Source organism: Pomacea canaliculata, linkage group LG9, assembly GCF_003073045.1.
Source record: "Pomacea canaliculata isolate SZHN2017 linkage group LG9, ASM307304v1, whole genome shotgun sequence".
Classification (NCBI taxonomy): domain Eukaryota; kingdom Metazoa; phylum Mollusca; class Gastropoda; order Architaenioglossa; family Ampullariidae; genus Pomacea; species Pomacea canaliculata.
The window spans coordinates 6,268,154-6,286,508 of NC_037598.1; the positions used below are offsets into that span (position 1 = coordinate 6,268,154).

General features: G+C 39.2%; 3 protein-coding genes across 3 annotated transcripts; 2 read left to right on the top strand and 1 right to left on the bottom strand.

Annotated features, from left to right (window-relative positions):
• Nucleotides 1-90: 90 nt before the first annotated feature.
• LOC112572427 lies at nucleotides 91-8,533 on the top strand. Its single transcript, XM_025252101.1, has 9 exons — nucleotides 91-195; nucleotides 720-839; nucleotides 1,360-1,509; nucleotides 2,167-2,310; nucleotides 2,627-2,781; nucleotides 3,051-3,207; nucleotides 3,688-3,846; nucleotides 4,831-4,961; nucleotides 5,532-8,533. The coding sequence occupies exons 1-9, from the start codon at nucleotides 121-123 to the stop codon at nucleotides 5,587-5,589; spliced, it is 1,149 nt and encodes a 382-aa protein (XP_025107886.1). The 5' UTR covers nucleotides 91-120; the 3' UTR covers nucleotides 5,590-8,533.
• On the bottom strand, nucleotides 7,545-11,825 carry LOC112572428. Its single transcript, XM_025252102.1, has 5 exons — nucleotides 11,621-11,825; nucleotides 11,079-11,171; nucleotides 9,726-9,792; nucleotides 9,079-9,258; nucleotides 7,545-8,846 (listed from the first exon to the last, which is right to left on the bottom strand). Exons 2-5 carry the CDS (start codon nucleotides 11,138-11,140, stop codon nucleotides 8,436-8,438), a joined length of 720 nt encoding a protein of 239 aa, XP_025107887.1. The 5' UTR covers nucleotides 11,141-11,171; nucleotides 11,621-11,825; the 3' UTR covers nucleotides 7,545-8,435.
• A 1,787-nt stretch (nucleotides 11,826-13,612) lies between these two features.
• LOC112572725 lies at nucleotides 13,613-17,205 on the top strand. Its single transcript, XM_025252551.1, has 4 exons — nucleotides 13,613-13,887; nucleotides 14,903-14,984; nucleotides 15,227-15,402; nucleotides 15,848-17,205. The coding sequence occupies exons 1-4, from the start codon at nucleotides 13,856-13,858 to the stop codon at nucleotides 16,155-16,157; spliced, it is 600 nt and encodes a 199-aa protein (XP_025108336.1). The 5' UTR covers nucleotides 13,613-13,855; the 3' UTR covers nucleotides 16,158-17,205.
• The last annotated feature ends 1,150 nt before the right edge of the window (nucleotides 17,206-18,355 follow it).

Genomic DNA, 18,355 nt, shown 5'->3' on the forward strand with positions numbered 1-18,355 from the left:
TAACTAAATAAAAATTAAAATATATACTTAATGTAAAATTATAGATTTTTAAGACACAAATAGCGACCACAGAGAAAGGTTCGAATAAAGATTTTTGCATAGTCGTCATCGTTCCCCAAAATGGCGGATCGCCGTACCCTTCGCGGGAAATTGAAACAAGATGACTTAATATCACGCCGATTTAGTCCTTACAAGGTACTATTGTTGCAATGAACATTATCAAACAACAATAAATTGCTTTATTATTTAAGGCTTAAAGCGAATAGATGTACAGATGACTTTTCTTAGTTGTGTTCTGTACTTGTGCTTCAACACTTGTGGTTGGCTGGCGGACAGACGACTCCGTCACGAAATATCACTAAACCTCTAGAAACTATTGAAAAAAAGTTAAATTATTGTTACTGAAAAGAAATGTTTAACACATAAACAGAGAAATGTCAGATTGAACGTGTTCAGCCTTGAAGGATCCCCTTAGTAATCAGTTGAGGTGTGTGCTGTGGGTGTGTATGTTTAGATTTATATGTACACACTAGGTAGTGAGCTAGTTCAGATGTTAAATAAAATTAAGATTATATTTTCAGCTGTAGTATTACCCTATTATGTAGTATATCACATAGACTACATGACATTCATTTTGCAGAAAAGATTTAGTCTGTAAGTTAAACTATACGGTATACGAAATGTAGTCTTAATTTTTTTTTTCCTTTTTTTTTTTTTAGGTTATGCACAGAGAAGCAAAGAAGGTGTATGAGAGGATCTTTGCCACTATCTATGGACAATGTGTAGGAGATGCTTTGGGTCTGCTTACAGAGAATCTCACAAAGGAAGAAGCCAAACGGGTAAATATTTACCTTTAGTAGTTACAATGTTACATGTTCAATAAACACAGGACTCTTCTTTGCTTCTAATTTGTAGCTACCGCTTAAGTAACCTTACATCCAGTCCATATATAGCTACAGCACTTGGAGTACTTATGTTTTGTTTCAGTCTTTGGATACGCTTACCACTAAGCTTGTTATCTGTTTCCTAAAGGGAAATTTTCATTGGAAATAAGCAGAACAAAAAATAGTTATGGATTTTCTTTGTTTGGTTTTTTTTTTGGCAGCAAAATATAAATATGGTTATTCCTTTTAATCCCCCTTCTTATTTTTAGTTTTTATTTGTGGATAGTCATTTCCGAATAACAGTCATTTCCTAACTATTTATTTCTAATGTTAAAAGTCTTATCAACAGAATGGGAAAACTGTCAGAAGTAAATATTTATTAGGTTGCATTTATATTTCTTGGAGAACCTAAATTTCAAAAGTAATGATACATACTGTCATTAATCTGCAAGTGCCATTTTTTTTTTGTATAAAGGTGTATGGCACTGTGAGTTCCAAGATTGAGCTTGTACACAAGAAACTGCGCCAAGATGCTCATCGTAAGAAGTGGGAGGTTTACGACTGGACTGATGAAACTGATCAGATGATTCTCATTATACAATCACTTACTGCCAATAGAGGCCAGGTTTGTTGCCTTCAGAATCAGTCACATTTAATTAATTAGTCGGATGCAGATCTATAATACATTAGCTCCAAAGAGAGAAATGTCATATTGTGTGAGGAAAAACTCAGTGCAACTTCCTTTAGTATATTTATATGTGTGCTATCACGGCCAAATTTTTGCATGATTGGACCCTAAGAATATTTATGTCTGAAGCTTGATATTTCACATTCATTTCAAAGGGGACTGGATATGTAGCAGGCATAAACAATAACAAAGCATTATTGTAATAGACTTTTAAGCAGTCTGCTCTGTGTTTTATTTTATTAAGGTTATCTAAAAACTTGTAAAGTTGATAGTGTTACTCATCAAGAAGTGGCTTAGTTGTATCAGTCTTGAAACTAACAGCTCACATTCTTTGAAGCAAAGTCCATGGTAGATTTAAACTTTGTGGTAACACATATTGCAGCTGTACCTCATTGGTAGTGATTCATGGTATTATACAGTTACTACGACCATATATTATCTCAATGGAAAGGCATGACTTTTTATCTTTTTTTTCACACTGAAGTGGTTGTTTTTGTGCTGCGTCTACTTGTGATTAACACAAGAGTGAGAGAGTGTAATGGAATGCTCCTTATGAAGGAAAATGTTTTTTCCAATTTATCTGTTGTCTTCCAGGTGGAGCCGAAAGAGTTTGCTCGTCGGCTTTTAGACTGGAGTGAAAATGGCTTTCCAGAATTGAATGACAAATGTGGCTATGGCCTTGACGCTAGCACAAAGGCTGTATTGATGCATCCCCAGTTTTCGGAGACACCACAAAAGGTTGGGAAAAGACTTAAGTCTAACATGGTTGGGATCATTTTTGTCCCTACTCACAGCATAGCTATTTTTTGTGCATGCATTTCACATATTCTTAGTCACACCTGTATGTGTGCATGTATGTCAGTGCATGCATATGGATGTGCACTTGCATTTGCATGAATATTTCATATTTTCTTTATGTTTGTTATTTTGTTTCTGCATGTGTGGCAAGTGCATGTGAGAGAAAGCATTTGAGTGCATGTGCATGCTTAATTATCTTTATGCTGATCTTAAGAGCTCTCTTTATCCTTTGCCTTTCTTTCCTTTTAATCATCAGGCAGCAGAAATAGTGTGGAGAAACTCTGGCTGCCATAGTGCAACAAACACAGCTGTCGCACGGACATCAGTCCTCGGACTTCACTACTACAATGCACACTCTAAAGTGATGCACAATGCTCTGGAAATATGCAATACCACACATCCAGACCCTCGGTCAGTGGCTTTCTGTTAACTTCAAGGAACACTGACATCAATACAAGCAGTTATGCAGCATAGATTCTGTCATGTCATATCCTTGTGTAACTTTGACTCCTTTAGATTTTCTCAATTATCAGTTACTTTATTCCCATAAGCAAAAGTGCAAATGCATGTAGTTTATTTTTGTTTTTTGCTTTTCTGGAAATTGTTTTTATGTAAGTCAATATTGCAACTGTAGTCTTGTTAGAGATCAATACATAAGCTCGTTCTTGCATCCTTCCTAGATGTCAGGCATCTGTGATTGCTGTGACAACAGCAATCACCCTGATGATGCAAAGAGATGAGAAGCACTTGAAAAAGAATGGCGAATATGCTGTAGATCGAATCATCTCAGATTCCTACATATATGCTACTAGATGTCTTCTGGAGAGGTATCCAGAGGTGAGCATTATGTGGATGGGGGAGAAAAGATGTGCATGTATGTGCTTCCATGAATGCATGTGAAGGGTCTTGCATCTGTAGCATGAGATTTCAATTTGCTAAAACAGCTTGTCTTTCTATAGCACAATGGATGCTAGTTGTAGCTGCTGTTCTTTTGGCTTGCAGCATGATAAATGACAGTAGTTGTTGAAGCATGTCCTCTAGTATGATGAATGCTAGGAACTTCTGGAATTCTAGATTGTCCTTACACTGCATGATGAATGTAAGACCTTCAGCCTTTAGGTCACTTCAGTGTCACTCCACACCAAAGGTACCAAGTGTCGTCCATGCAGTCAAGCTGTAAATTCTCAGTTGAAGTTGAATAAACTAGGCAGTTATAAACTGACATCATTTCTATCATAAAAACTAGGCTCTAGCAACATGCTGGGCAGATAACTATTGGAGGAATGATAGTAAAGATCAACTTCTGGCTGTCTGCAGATCAAAGAGCTCAAGCATTACATGTTTGCCTCATCACTGAAAGACCTGCAACTGAATGAAGTGGGAAAAACTAGCTACACTTTCAAGGCTGTTGGAGCCGGGTTCTGGGCACTGAAACAAAAGGATTTTAGAAATGCTCTGCAGGATATTGTAATGGAGGTATGTCAGGAACACATGATCCACAGCTGAAGCACACAGGCAAACACCGTGTCCCACACGCGTTCTTTCTTACAACAAAACACAAGTCCTATACATGGGACCATTTAAGTTACTCTAATAAATACATTTCTGATAACAACCGATCATGTTTAGCACTTCTGTCACATAAGCTACTCTCCACCTTCCAGTCATAGAACATCTACATGCACAAGCTCGTTTTCTGATTCCATACGAGGTCTAACAGTTTTCTGAATAATTAAAAAAAAAAATCCCACATACGTACACATGAAATCTATGTCCAATAACTTGCTCACACACATACATTTCCTTGAATATTATCCTGTACAGCTGGTGATGGCAAGGCAGACACAGCAGACTGACGACTGTACAACTCCTGGTGTTGGCTGGGCAGACACCACAGAATTCTATAGTCCTCTTTACCTTCTTTGTCCCCCCAAAGTGATTTCTAAAATTCTTACTATTTGATGAATACTCATATCTACTTTAACTTCTTCTCTTTGTTACAATCAAGAAAAAAGAAAACCCCACTACTTTCACATCACCAACTCTCACCAACTTTAAAAAATCATCATCATAATCATTAAATCGTTAATCATTAATCATTAAAAATCGCCACCACGTTTTTCTGCTTCGACGCCTTGCTTGGGTTAATTCACATGAACATTTAGTTTACGCATACACTTTCGTAAGTCATGCTCGCTACCATTCATTCCTCATAGCATACAACCAATGGCAACAATCCATGTTTCTTAAAACAAACAAGGGTGATACATTTCATTCGATGTTTGATACTGTTTACTTATCAGTCTTTTTTAGTATTAAAAATGATTTCATGTTCGTTTGCCTCACTATGTCTTGCTTTGATGGTTTTCACTTACAATAGAGGCAGAAATACTCGAGAAATGTCCAAATGCTCTTGATCTGAAGAAATGTTCATGCAAACAAAAATATGCCTTGTCTTAGGGTGGAGATGCTGATGCAAATGCTGCTGTGGCTGGAGCCCTTCTGGGCTGCAAACTGGGCCTGTCAGCCATTCCTGTCACATGGATTGAATCTTTGGCACACAGGGTCTGGCTAGATGGTATCTTAGAAGCGTGAGTATTTGTGTGTGGCAGCTATGTTTCGCAGTTTTTATATGCATTTGTTAAATAAGATCTGTAGTAATTAAGTTCTTTTACAATAAAAAGCTCAGAAATAGATTTAATTGGAGATTCAGTATATTTGTAAGAATTTTTTTAAAGTTTCAGCAAGTTCTGTAAAGTGTGTAGTTTTGTTTTGGTTTCCGTTTTTTTTGTGTGGACACTGTTAAGTTATGTAAAGAATTTTTGTTTATTTGCATGTAGAAGTAATGTTAAAAACTTCAGATATTTCAGATTCTCTCTTTATATATAATTCCAGATGATATTGACATTGGTGACCTAATGCAGCAGTCGATTATACTCATGTTATAGAAGTTATGGATTGGACTAAAAAAGTAAACATACCCAAAGTGCTGGTCTTCATATATTTAGTAAAGCAGTACTTGCGAGGGATTTGGCAATTTGAATGTTCTGCAGATTTATCACTTAATCCTTGTGATATGGTTCTGTATTATATGATTAGGTATACCAAGATGATGTGCTTCTTTAGTGATGTGGTTCAGGTGTCATTATGGTGTGTTTCAGGTATCTCACGATGATGGAGCAAGGAAAAGCAAGACCCAAGGCAGAAACAACTGTGTGAACATAGAACAAAGTCAAAGCTTAGAACTATAGAGATGCTAGTCAGCTGTGAATGGAGTCAGAAGGAAGGATTCCAAAACCAGCAGAAATCGACAAAGGGACAAAAAATGTATATGTACTGTTGCTATATACAAGATTGTATACATGCAAACATTTAAGCATAAACTTTTTGCAGGTCCATATATGTGGGCAGGTGCATATAGAGTTCATGCTTATCTCATGCCAAGTTGATCTAAGTTTCATCCTAAAAAGGTCATCAGCAGTGAGCATCATAGATCTGCCTGTTTTCATCTTTAAAAAATGGACTTTAAAAGGATATATTATGAACTTTGTTTTAATTTTGTACTTAGATCCTGTCCGCCTTCTCAAACTTAAAACAGGAATAGTTTGCAAATAGTTATTTTTCCATGACATTTCTCCCCTACCTGTGGAGGCATATTGAAAAAAAAAAAAAGTTTAAGAAGTAGTTGCTGGATGAAGGGTCACAAAAGTGCCGAAGTGTAATGGGCATTTTTGTAACGAAGATTGCTATCCTATATTTAACCTAGTTATCTATATCTTTGAATGCATCCTGTATAGTCATGACATTATTTATGAATGTTAAATACTTCTGTGTTGGCTGCAACTATATGTTTGCTCTGTGGTGAACATTATAAAATAACAACTTCAGCAAATCATTGGATTCAGGAGTAAGTAATCCTTCAGTAGAAAGTGTACAGTACTGCCATCTGATTAAACATACTCTGTCAGACTGGCCCTTGTGACTTGTGGGGGCCATTCTGATTATGTGCCTTCAACTATCCATTTGACATAGATTTACAACAAACCAAGACTAGAGCTACATTGTTTCCAATTCAAATAAGTACTTTTTCTGAAAGGCATCAGTTACATAATTTTATGAACACACATTTTTTTTAAAAGATGTGATAAGTTAGTTTTGTTGAATTGGCAGAATGCAGAGTTTGAAATTTGAGAGTAATTTTTCTCAAGTTGCAAAACACAAGACTGATGCATTTTGTGAATTGAAGTGTGTAAGAAGCCGAAATAATACTGTGTGCAATACTCTGATTTTAATGAAGACTCAGCACACTTTTTAAATATTCTGTGTTCTGTTAAGAAGTATCCTGTTATACATACATATTCCATTGACATTTTGCTTCACCTTGTGTCTTTCATGCTAAAGTGTGATCTTTCATGGTCAGTGAACAAATGTAATTTTTCAAAATGGTGGTTGAATTTTTGAAATTATTGGTCTAAGGAAGTGTAGTAGGCATGAGCAAATGAAACTGCATGTGTGTGTATAAGATAAACTTGACTTCAGTTACAGTTGAGGGAGCACGTGCATATACATTTCTGTATGTTTATATATGTGTGTGTGTGCGTGCACGCGCGGCTGCAGCTGAGCGACTGCCATTCCACATTTGTGTGTGTGTGAGAATATTGGAGTTTGAAATAGACTTTTTAATCTGTTGGAATTGTTTGTGCATATTGTCTACAATACTGAATATATTTAAATAAAATACTGTATTGTGTTTAGCAGGCTTTTAGCCTAGAAACATAATGGCAAGAGATATTACATTTTATTAAAGATTGATTCATATCCAAAGACAGAATAATGGGCAGTTGACTTATAACTGATTAACTGTTGTCTAACTGTCACCATTAAATTGCTGCCTACACTGCATGGTTTGTAAAATTTTTTAATACAAATCTGTAAATTTCATACCAGGACCAAATTATTTTAATTGTCATTTATTTGAAATATTCACTTAAAGCATTGTATTGTTTCCCCTCCCACCTATTCCAGTAAATGAAGATTATTTGAAAGTATTCCTTGCTTGAAAAGGATAGTGAGAAAATAGTATTGTATTGGCCAGCAGACAATATTTGAGAAAGTTGTGAAAAAGTGGTTCAGGCTTTAATTTTGTCAAGGTCCAGAAACTATAAACAAGAATGTAGCCAAGCTTTTCTTTATTTACGCACCAGCATATTAATATCTTCACATGTCAGTTCATGGAAATGAATTTATTTCCACAATAGAAACCTATTGAATGTGCAGATTTGTTTTTGTGAATGTACGGAGTTGCATGGTTAGTGTAACAAGGATGTTCAACTTAAATAAGAAATAGAAATACAGTTCCAACTCATAATGTTGGATGAGAGGGGAAGGTAGCAAGAGGGGTATGTCCATGAGATAAAAATACAAGAGGTTGAGACTGTATTTGTGTACCAGGGACACATTCTCTGAAACATTGCTCCATATGGTACATATACACAATTTTCCCTCACCATGTTGGCTGTTGATTTACTGTTCTCAGTTCAAGCAAACACTTTAAACTTTAATTCTGAGGAGGCTATTTCCCTGTGAATCAATTCAACCATCTGCCTTTTAAGGTGGACGCTTGTGCAGTATTTTGACGATTTAACAGGGTAACAAATATGGGACTGATGACACAGAGAGGACAGGCAGACTGACCGACCATGCTTCCTTGTAGAGCACATTAATTTTGGGGAACTCGACCTCACTGCTGTCGATTTATCACCAGAAACTGGTTAGGAACCCTCCTACTCAGAGATAACAAGAAGAAATTGACGCCCTGTAGTCAACAAAAGCTCAAGTGTTTTTTGATTCTTAAAATTTGTTCATAAAATTTATTTATATTGTATTTGTTTCCTTTTAGCAATATCGTAGTTAAAACGCTGACATCGCAAGTTGAGTATGAATGGAACTTAACCATCTATAACCTGTCATTTTGTCTAGGAATCAATTTAATTCTGTTATCTCGCTATCCTCGAACACCTTATACTCCGTTGGTAGCTTATTTCTTACACAGCGAGAGAAAACAGTTACGTTTTTGTCACGTGACCAGGATCGACACCCAGTCCCGTAATAAACATATTGAAAACGGTAATGCAAAACACAATCACAACAGTGGCGGACTGTAAGCGCCGATTCGTAACTTTGTACGAGTTATCATCGTCGCCATCGTCGTCGTCGTCGTCATTATCATCATCATCATCTTTTTTGCTTTTCGAGAAATTCGTCATCGGCACGACGACCGTGAAGGGCTGCACAAAGGTGTCGCTGTTGGAGCGGCGTAATGGCCTTTTGGAAGCGACGAGAGACGATAGTTTGCTCTCCATGCACGCCAGTTTCTTTGACGACAACATAGAGGAGCTGCTGGCACTCGACGACCTGCGTCGTGGCGGGTTCATCTGACGAGACCACAGGATGATGACCAGGAAGGCAAAGGTTATCTGCCGAAAACAAATCAAATCTTCAAGGTGTTCGACAGGAAAAAAAAAATGACAGTTGTATCAGAAGCATAAACGCACTAAGTAAAAACCTGGAGTCAGAATATTATCTCTAGTCAATTCTAAAAATACAACAATTGTTCCTCGTGAGGTTCTAGGAAACCTGTTGACCCCTGCCCCCTGCGAGATTTTTTTTTTTTTTTGAAGTCGTCTGGAGCAAAGATCGAGAACTTACCTGGCAAAGTAGTGACAATGCGATCAGCACCAACAGAGGCCAGAAGAAAGGTTTGTTATCTTTGTCCGCCGCCAACAACGTGCGCAACTGCGAAATGTTGGCCATCATCAGCGCCACGTCCATCAGCGCGTGCGCAGCGGTCTTGCGCGTACTGAACTCGTTCCGGGAGGGTGAGCAGGGCTAGAGGTGGAGGGGGGAGGAGAGAAAGAGAAAACAAGTTAATAATGACGATGATGAATGATGATGTATTTTTCGTTTTGTGTGTTTGCCTTCTCTCTCTCACACTCACACATCAATGCCATCATCCATCAGCAGAAAGTCGAGTGAGCTGTGTTCATAGACATCAGTGATTCTCTAACGTCCCTGAAGTGCCGGGGCAAGAGTATCTTATGTGGGCGCGATGGATAAGATAACACTTTATTTATCCCCGAGGTAAATTGGATTACTGTGTCCCTCGCTTACCCCTCTCCTGCCTTTGATCGTGTTTCAAAACATTGTCAGTGTGTGATAGCTGAATCGAGGCTGGGTATTTTTTTTTTTTCTCCCGTCAGACAGAGAAAGGATATATTAAGTAGTCCTATTTTACGACCCTTGCGGTTACGAGGTCGTCTATTTTCTAGCACTTATAGGTGTCAAAGGTCGTCTACCTGCAGCTGCGAGTCGTTTAAATGAAGCGGAGATTCTTCATCTGCATAGCTTTCATCACTCGAGCTTCTGAAACAAAGGCACAAACACAATAAAGGTTATTAGAAAGAGACTGTTCAGTTCGTCGCAAATAGTGATGACACTTCTATTGTTTTCGAACAATACACTGCGATGCTGGGTATGATATCTCGTTGTTGTTGTCGTCTATAATTATTTTTGAAAAAGCGCATTGTTGCTGCCATGGGTTCACCTCTCGTCTCGGGCACGCTGTTCTTTGTCTGCATGTGACATTTGTTTCCATGGGTGACTGCCTTGCTGTATAGCTTTAGTTGCTGGCTCGGTAAAACACCAGTCCCCACCCCCTCCAAAACAATAACAAAGGCAAATAATCGAAGTCTGTGTGGTTTACGGTTGTCATTATTTCAGTTTGTTTACGTCCTCGCGAGATAGATAATTTGTTTATGGACACGCCCTGAACACTAACAGACCAAAGGTCAAGTGACTGCCACGTGCCGTTTGTTGTTTGTTTATGCGCAATAACGAGCGATGTTCCTTGAAAGAAGAATGCCTGAAGTTGCATCCAGCATTTAATGTGGAGTGTTTGTAACATCGTGCAAAAGTGTGGGCCTGTGATCTGAGTCAGCCATTCCACTTATGTAGACTGGTATTGCATAAACTAAAAGTCCGTTCACGGAGCTGTTAGGGTCAAACACAAGTGTGTAAACACGGAATATAGACAGACTTCCTATGGTTCATAACGACCTCTTTGTGCCTTCAACCAGAGGAAATGGAAAAGTAGTGGGATATCCAAGACCTCGCCTTCGGGGATTTTCAGCTGGGACTGTATAGCTTCTTGCCCTGCCTCTGTGACATCCATTACCCCAAACAGTAGTAGCAATAATGGCAATACCTTTAGTAGTAATACTGTTAACAATAAACAATAAATTATATAACTCATTTGTGACTAATTGACAGAGTTATGGCTTATGGTCAATCAGTGACTGGAGGTCAATTTGATGGCAGACGCAGGTTAGTCCTTATGTCTCAGCGTTGATGATGATTGATGACAGAAAACAACAATAGTAGTAATAACAATCCCCTAGGTTCCGAAGCTGCTTACCACGTAATCATCTCTCTCTCTCACGCATATGAATGGCCAAGCAAGAGAGCCAATTATTTAGTATTTCTGGAAAAAGGAGCTGTAAGGTATTTCTGATGAATCCTTGTGTCTGGATACACTTTAAGTATATATATATATAGTGACATGGAATTCCAATGGATCCAGACACATAGGTGTAAGTTCGGACCAGCTGGTGAGGGGCATTGCATGCACCTGTATGCATCACCAAGCTTACCTGACGGGGTCGCGGGAGATGTGCATGGCAGGCTTCTCCCCGCTGGCTGGCTGCTCAGTCATACTGTACTACTCCAGACACCAGATTTTTATCCTATGAGCACATATATAAAACTTTCTACAGATACAGACATTTCACTTGATTGTGTTCGTCGGGTATAACTATAAATATCAACAGTCTTTGAACCATCTTATTTTGCTTGCAAGTAAAAGTAGAAGGAAAGTACAGCTAGCCATAGGAAGCATCCATAAAACCAAATATCACGTGTCCACAAACTGTTGATTACACACAGAGCAAAAAGAACGAACGACGAAAGGAAGAACATAGGGAAAAAAGCACCTGAAATATAGAATTTAAAAAAAGAAAGAAATGGAATAAACAATCGAAAGATTAAAAAGCGAAAACCCAAAGAATTGAGAAAGAAAGTAAAAAAAAAAAATAAAATAAAATAAAATAAACAAAAAAACAAAAACAAAACAAAACAAAAACCGAATAAGAAAAAAGAAAAATATTTTAACGAACATAACGGATTATTTACTTACAGTGGAATAAAGTAAAGAGTCTGAAGAGCCTGGCTGGATGTGACAGTCTGATGGTTGCCCCAGTTGCAACTATTTTGTCAGTCTGACAGTCGTGGCGCAACAGGGAAGGAACTTCTTAATTATGCGGAGGAAAGTCCGCCTGAGTCACCTAGCTCTTGATTGTACATCACATCGCTGACGTCACTGGTGTATGCTGGGATACAGAGCTGAGTGAGTTCTCTCTGCCAACCGCCCGCACGGAGTTCCCTTTGAGGCAGTGGCGGTTTCCGATGACATTGTGATGGACCCAGAATTGGGACTTCGCCACTGAACTCTGGGAGCACTCACATCAGGGCAAGAGTTTGGACTTTGAAAGTTTGAAAACTCGAGCGTTCATCATCAAGAGTTGCCATCCATGACCAGTCTACCACCAACAGACAAGAGACGGAGTGAAGAGACTTGCCAAGAGGTGTGCAGCTCACTCTTAGACCAGTGTCAAGAAGAGTGACCTCTATCCCTGCAAGATGTCTTTCCACTCTTGACAGCAGGAACCGTTACTATGGTCACAAAGCTAGGCGCTGGTACTTACCTGTGCTAACATCAGGTCTGCGGGTGGCAGACAAGGGATGACCACTGGCAGGGGGACGGCATGCGTGAGCGCTCGTCCCAACTTCTTACGTTTCTTGTTTTGGTACCAGGTTCCAGACCAGGAAGAACTACTGTCAGTAGACCACCACTTCTTCTGCGTCATGGTGCAAGGGAGAGCTGTCCAAGACAAGGAACATCAACGACCACCATCTCTTCTGGGTTGCATTGGTAGGGTCCCCCGTGTAGTAAGGACAGTTGTTTGAGACAGCAAAGGACAATTGTGTGCCATACCATAGTGAGAATCAAACCTATGGCATTTGCTCAAAAATACGGAATTATACTTGCAAGGAAACAAAAATATTGAGAACAGAATGCCAAGAAGCAGGCCTCTCATCGAGTATGGCTCACTTAACATTGCAAAAGACAGACCAGAAAATACAGAATCACGCTTTACACATCATCACCGGGGCATTACCCTGTCAAGAAGCTTTCGGAAATTCATCTTCTTGAAGGGAAACCAAGACCATGATGAAGACAGTAAAGTTCGGGTGTCTCTTTGACCATTCTCTCCTTAGGTTTTCGAAAGACAAGCCAACACATATTACTCTGTACAGAAAGGGTTCAAAATTGTGACATAATGAGTTGTCTAATTAACATGCTTCCAGCTCTCATTGGCTTAGGCCTTAACAAAGTAAAATGTATACATGCATTTTTTAACCACGGGCGTGTGATGCAAGTTCGTGATTTAACGTCTGTTTAAGACCACGTTCATGGTCATGGTGGTAGAGGAGTGTCTTGAAACGAGAGGATGATAATTACCAGGGTTTAGAGAAATTGTTTTCATGTCCCTCGTATGCTGTTCTGAGTTATTTATTATTCATACGCCGAGACCCCTTTTATCACACCTGTAATGTCTACACAGAGAAATACTACTATACTTCAAGAGGGGGTTTTTCTTTATTTTTATTTCTGTTTTTATTTCGTCCGCCTCCTATTCAGTGGCGGTCCGGTGGCGTAACGGCTAACGCCTGTCACCAATACAGTGAAGGTTGGCTGTCCTGGGTTCTGCTCTCGTCTGGGGCACGCTGTTCTTTCTCTGCAAGTGGCATGTTTACAGGGCTGGCTGCCTTGCCGTGATATAGTCTTAGTTGCTGACACGGGGTAAAACACCAATTCCCCGGCTCCCCCCCCCCCTTCTCCTATTCAGAATTTATCCCAAAGAGATGACAGAACTGAGACATACGTGCAGCCAATGAGCATGCGGTATTCCTGGACACAGAAAGAGTTTAGCGAGGGCCAGAAGCGCCCAATCAAATTGTTAGCTCACTGGGTCAATGCAAGTTGTATCTTACATCACGACGACTGACTACAACAAAATGTTGTGGTAGACGTGCACAGTCTGTACACCTGGTGATGTCAGTCGTGGCTTATCACACTCACGACGGTGTGTTTACATTCGGGAGTCGCGGTTGGCTGTAAGCTGGTCAAGATAACGGTGACTAAAATTATATCCTTACGTCTGCAATTAAATCACAACAAGATTGCCTAATGGCTGGGACATATATATATATCTAGAAGATAGAAGGAGCTTTCATCGCATTTAGGACTTCAGGTAGAAGGTTGTCGACAGTGAACTTCGATAGCTTTCACAGGTGACACTCAAACAAGATGGCTGCAAGTGTAGAAAGTGCTGTAAACAGGTGAGCCTTGGTCAGAAAATTCTCTACTTCTACATAGTCACGGCATTACTTGCAGTCAACTAGTTAATTTTTTCCCCGTTATGGTTTATTGTTCTTTGCTTGGACCACACACGCACACACACACACACGCACACATACATTGTCTATCTCTCTCTCTCTCACCATATGTGGTGTGCAAGAAACGTAGTCGGACATTGAAAAAATTTCACTGTGATCGATATACTAATGAAAACAGCAACATGCAGATATATACAGATAAAGACAAAATGCATTGAAGGCTAAATTGATTGTCAAAGAAGTACAGTTAAGCCCCCATGACCCATGATCTCACAAGGTAAGCTCGCTCTTATGGCAATGCCTTATGGAAAGTCTAGTATGATACAAGTTGTCTTCCACTGACTGGGTAAAGCTCAGTGCAAGATATTAGTTCTACAAATCTGAATGAACACGCCCCTTTTGTTCTCGAGATATACACCTACAATTATCACCATGAACAGAGAGAGGTAAACAACACAAAGACCACACATACTCATGGATGCACTTATTTTGTTGTTTATCACCGTATCGGTATACAAACATAGCTCCACGACTTTGACCTCTTTCTCTGCATGGTGAGGGTTTTTTTTTTTTTTTTAAAGGAACTCTAGTACCTTGCACTGATCTTTACCTTATCAGAAGTTTTGAAAAATTGCTCGGGCTTCTATTCCTTTAACACGAACTCTCACCTGGTCTGCTGCTCGCATTTGTATTATTGGTTAGAATTAATTTTCGTCGATCCATGTTTCGCACGTCAGCCCACCTGTCAAAAAACATCTTGTTTGTAAAAATATATCATAGAGTATTTTAAAGACTAATGACAGTGTTACTCCCTTTTAACCTCTCAAACTTTGGGCTTGATTTCGAGTTAAATCTGAGTTAGGTTTTACACTTTGTCACAAAATAACAATAGGAATGTTAATAAGAATGCTAACAAGAATTCATTCAGCAAAAATGATGCCGCCTCTTCTGACTACAGAAAGAAGAGTGAGGAGGTGCAAGTGCGCATGTCTGTCTTGCCGGACACACCTGATGGCGAGGAATTGCTCACCAATGAACCGGTCAGTGCTCTCTGCTTCTTTAAAAAAAAATTTTGACTAATGTAGTCCATCTTGTTTTATTTTTCGTTTCTAGAACAGATTAGGCTATGGCTGTTCTGCATCTGATTTGTGAAAGTTTTACTGTTTGTTTTTTTAACTGATAAACGAAATGATTTAGGCATCCTGTTAAAACTGTGTATGAAGTTCATTAAAGAACGATTTCTGAAAGCAGTTTTGAGAAAGTCAAGCGATGTTTTTGGCAGTTTGATCGCCTGATGTCCACGAACCAATACAGCGTCCGCAAAATGGCGTCGCAGGCTTTGATTGACGTGGCCTTGATGATGGCAAACATCGCACAGCTGCGCACCCTGGTGTCGGGCGGAGAAGAAATTTCCTACAAGACATTTCTGTTAGCTCTCGTCGGCTTTTCTCTCGCAAGGTGAGACTTCTTGTGCAGATAAGGGTGGCGCCACACTTACGATGCAGTCATCTGTGTTGTTGGTGCTGTATGTCTCGTTCGCGTGTGACAAGCTGTGGTTACAGTTACACGAGACACAGAAAGGAAATATCTCACTAAAACAATGCATCCCCGAGAAAAACAAATGTAATTTAACATGGGAACAGTAAAAAAGAAAAGGAAAACTCCTATAGACAGATTGGATGAGAAATTCGACATTAAAACTAGGTACAGGTAGGATACTCCCGTGGTTTACATAGAAATACGTACATTAAAAAAAAACTTCAAAAGCATGCACACTCACAAATTATCTCTCTTCCTATACAATAATTATAGTCTCTCTTAATAGAGCATAATAGATAGAAACACCTGACTCTGTTTGAATTCGTTTCTTTGTAACGGACATGTTGTTTGCGTCTATCAACAGCCAAATCGTGTTCGGGATTTTGATTTTCATCATCTGGGTCCGGGAGTCCGAGGCACATCACCAAGAAGTCTTTGAGCGCGAGTTAGAAAAGAAACTGCTAAAAGCAGGCGACAGCAAAAAGAACAACGCCGAATTGAAGCGGCAGTCTGCGGCGCTCCTCAAGGAGCACTTCCGGAAAGAAGTTGTCACCACCCGCCTGAACCACGTGACCATGATCCTGGTATTTCTCATCACCATCGCCAACATGCTTATCACTGGCTTCGGCATCCAGCAGACCGGGGTGTCGGTAAATGGAACCATGTGCATGTGACGTCACGGTTGGCACGTGCAAAACCTACAAAAAAAAAAAGAAAAAGAAGACCTAGGGGTAGGAGATACGAACAGCACTACCTCAGAAGTATCTCTGTACCTTCGAACCACTTGTTGAGAATTCCATGTATCCCAGAAGGCTGACTTTCCCGTCAAGTGTTGTAGACGTCAAAAGAACTGATTGAAAATATCACTGAAACTTGATCAGTATGTACTTGCCATGCCTATAAGAATAGCATAGATCATGTATACATACATCGTACACTCGGTGAAATGGGTTTCAGTTAAATTGGTATCAGTTATTATGATCTGTAAAAAGCATATTCAATTCAAAGGTGTGTATGTCTGTGTACGCGTGCAAGAAGGCAGAGAGCGAGAGATAGAACTGAGTGAAAAGAAAAGGAAAAGAACATGGAGAAGAGAGAGAGAAGAGAGAGAAATAGGAATAGAGGACGTGAGAAAAGAAAGGCGAATGAGGGGCAAAAATTAAAAAAAAAAACCCAAAAAAGCAATAGGGGAGAAACATATATTGCCCCCAGATTGATCATTACATCCTATTTATGTTGAAAACTTTTCCTGTGTTAGACATATGGTGACGAGTCGGGAATATATGTGTATGAGCGCGTACTTAATCATTTATTAATTTATTTAATTACTGATGTCACATGTGTAGGCACGACTGATCTCTAAGCTTGGTGGTTTGAAGTTTTCATTCCTGTGCCATGCAAGCGGTAATGAATTTTTCGTTGTTGTTTTTTTTTATAATTTTTGTCCCCTCGCAGCTATTTGTGGCCAGTGGCAAATCATTGTGATACTATTCCTGCATCTGTTGGTTAATAAATAAGGCATCTCCCTTCGCTATCACTTTCTAATAATTAAGTGTTTAAAGAGCACAATTAGGATGCATGAGAAATGAGTGAAGAGGACTATCAGAAATTAACAGGATGTAATGTAGTCAGGGATAATTATAAGTATTTACTACGTTAATTGTTATTGGCTGTTTATCTTTCGAATGAATGTTATACAGAATTATATTATTGTGGAGTATCTGGTTACATTTATGTTTGGTTATGGAAGAAATGTGTTAAATATAGTAACACTTTATATACAATGTCTGCTTACAAAAAAAAAAAAAAACTTACAAATTTACTGCAGCAAATATTGAGAGTATGCGTAATGGAAAAGTGGATGTGTGAAGCAATTAATTAAGCTGATAATTGATCACCGTGCACAAGCAGTACAAAACCTCGCAAGAGTTCTTCCTTCCAACTCTACGTAACTTCTGGTTGATGCCAGAGAAAAGTTTCTGAGAAACTTCAGTCCTCTCGGTGAAAATACGATAGATGGCCGTCTCGATCAGGTTGAACACTGAGCTATGATCGAGGTGTTTACAGTTTTGAGAGTAGGTTCCCTAACAGCGCGGTCTCACATATGGGATAATTTATTTGTAAAAATCGACACCTAAAAAATCCCATACTCAGAAACAATTACAACGAGAACTTTACATCTATGGGATAAGGCAGGCGAAGCTATGGTTTTGAGCATCGTGCCTTATCACGATATTAATTAAAGTATGGCAACGCTAAGAAGCAACAGCAAGCAGGCACACAGTCAAAATAAAATAAAAACAAAGAGACAGGGTTGCTAGCGCTATGGTATTTTGGGATCAACAACTACTTCTTCTTCTCCTCAAAAAGCAAAATATGGCATTACCAATATTAGAATCTTTTAGAAATGGCAACGATGTGATAAGCCCTCATAATTCACGAAAGTTGAAGGTAGACCACTTTGCAAGGGAGGCAAATCCAAAGAAGCAGATTCCACTGGTTGTTTCCCTTGTGTCGTTCTTGCTGGATTGGGCATAAACCATAAACGCTGTATAAATTCTGAGTTGGGCTCTTTGGTCTGGTTATGCATTTTTTTTTTCAAATCGATATCCAAGTCTCATATATAAAATGTGCACCAAAACTCAGTCAAAATGCAAATTAATAAGCTTTATTTTAGTAACTGCAACGATCGATAGAGCCTGCACATTACTGGTTTATAAGGAACTCGATCATTGCATTTTGTGGATGTGTGTGCGCGCGCGCGTGCATGCCAGAGATCAGAGCGTGTGCAATGGCGCGTGCGAGAGAGAAGGAGTGGAGAAAGCGAGAGAAGATCGGTGTTGAAGACCGTAAAGTGTTAGATTGTACACAG

What these genes read in the sequence shown, in the direction of transcription:
- LOC112572427 (XM_025252101.1), top strand. Translation starts at nt 121, where the DNA reads ATGGCGGATCGCCGTACCCTTCGCGGGAAATTGAAACAAGATGACTTA. An exon ending in CAAAGGAAGAAGCCAAACGG is followed by an intron (nt 840 to 1,359) that starts GTAAATATTTAC and finishes TTTTGTATAAAG; the next exon opens with GTGTATGGCACTGTGAGTTC. An exon ending in TTACTGCCAATAGAGGCCAG is followed by an intron (nt 1,510 to 2,166) that starts GTTTGTTGCCTT and finishes GTTGTCTTCCAG; the next exon opens with GTGGAGCCGAAAGAGTTTGC.
- LOC112572428 (XM_025252102.1), bottom strand. Translation starts at nt 11,140, where the DNA reads ATGACTGAGCAGCCAGCCAGCGGGGAGAAGCCTGCCATGCACATCTCC. An exon ending in ATCTCCCGCGACCCCGTCAG is followed by an intron (nt 9,793 to 11,078) that starts GTAAGCTTGGTG and finishes CCTTTGTTTCAG; the next exon opens with AAGCTCGAGTGATGAAAGCT. An exon ending in TAAACGACTCGCAGCTGCAG is followed by an intron (nt 9,259 to 9,725) that starts GTAGACGACCTT and finishes CTCCACCTCTAG; the next exon opens with CCCTGCTCACCCTCCCGGAA.
- LOC112572725 (XM_025252551.1), top strand. Translation starts at nt 13,856, where the DNA reads ATGGCTGCAAGTGTAGAAAGTGCTGTAAACAG. An exon ending in AATTGCTCACCAATGAACCG is followed by an intron (nt 14,985 to 15,226) that starts GTCAGTGCTCTC and finishes TGTTTTTGGCAG; the next exon opens with TTTGATCGCCTGATGTCCAC. An exon ending in GTCGGCTTTTCTCTCGCAAG is followed by an intron (nt 15,403 to 15,847) that starts GTGAGACTTCTT and finishes GTCTATCAACAG; the next exon opens with CCAAATCGTGTTCGGGATTT.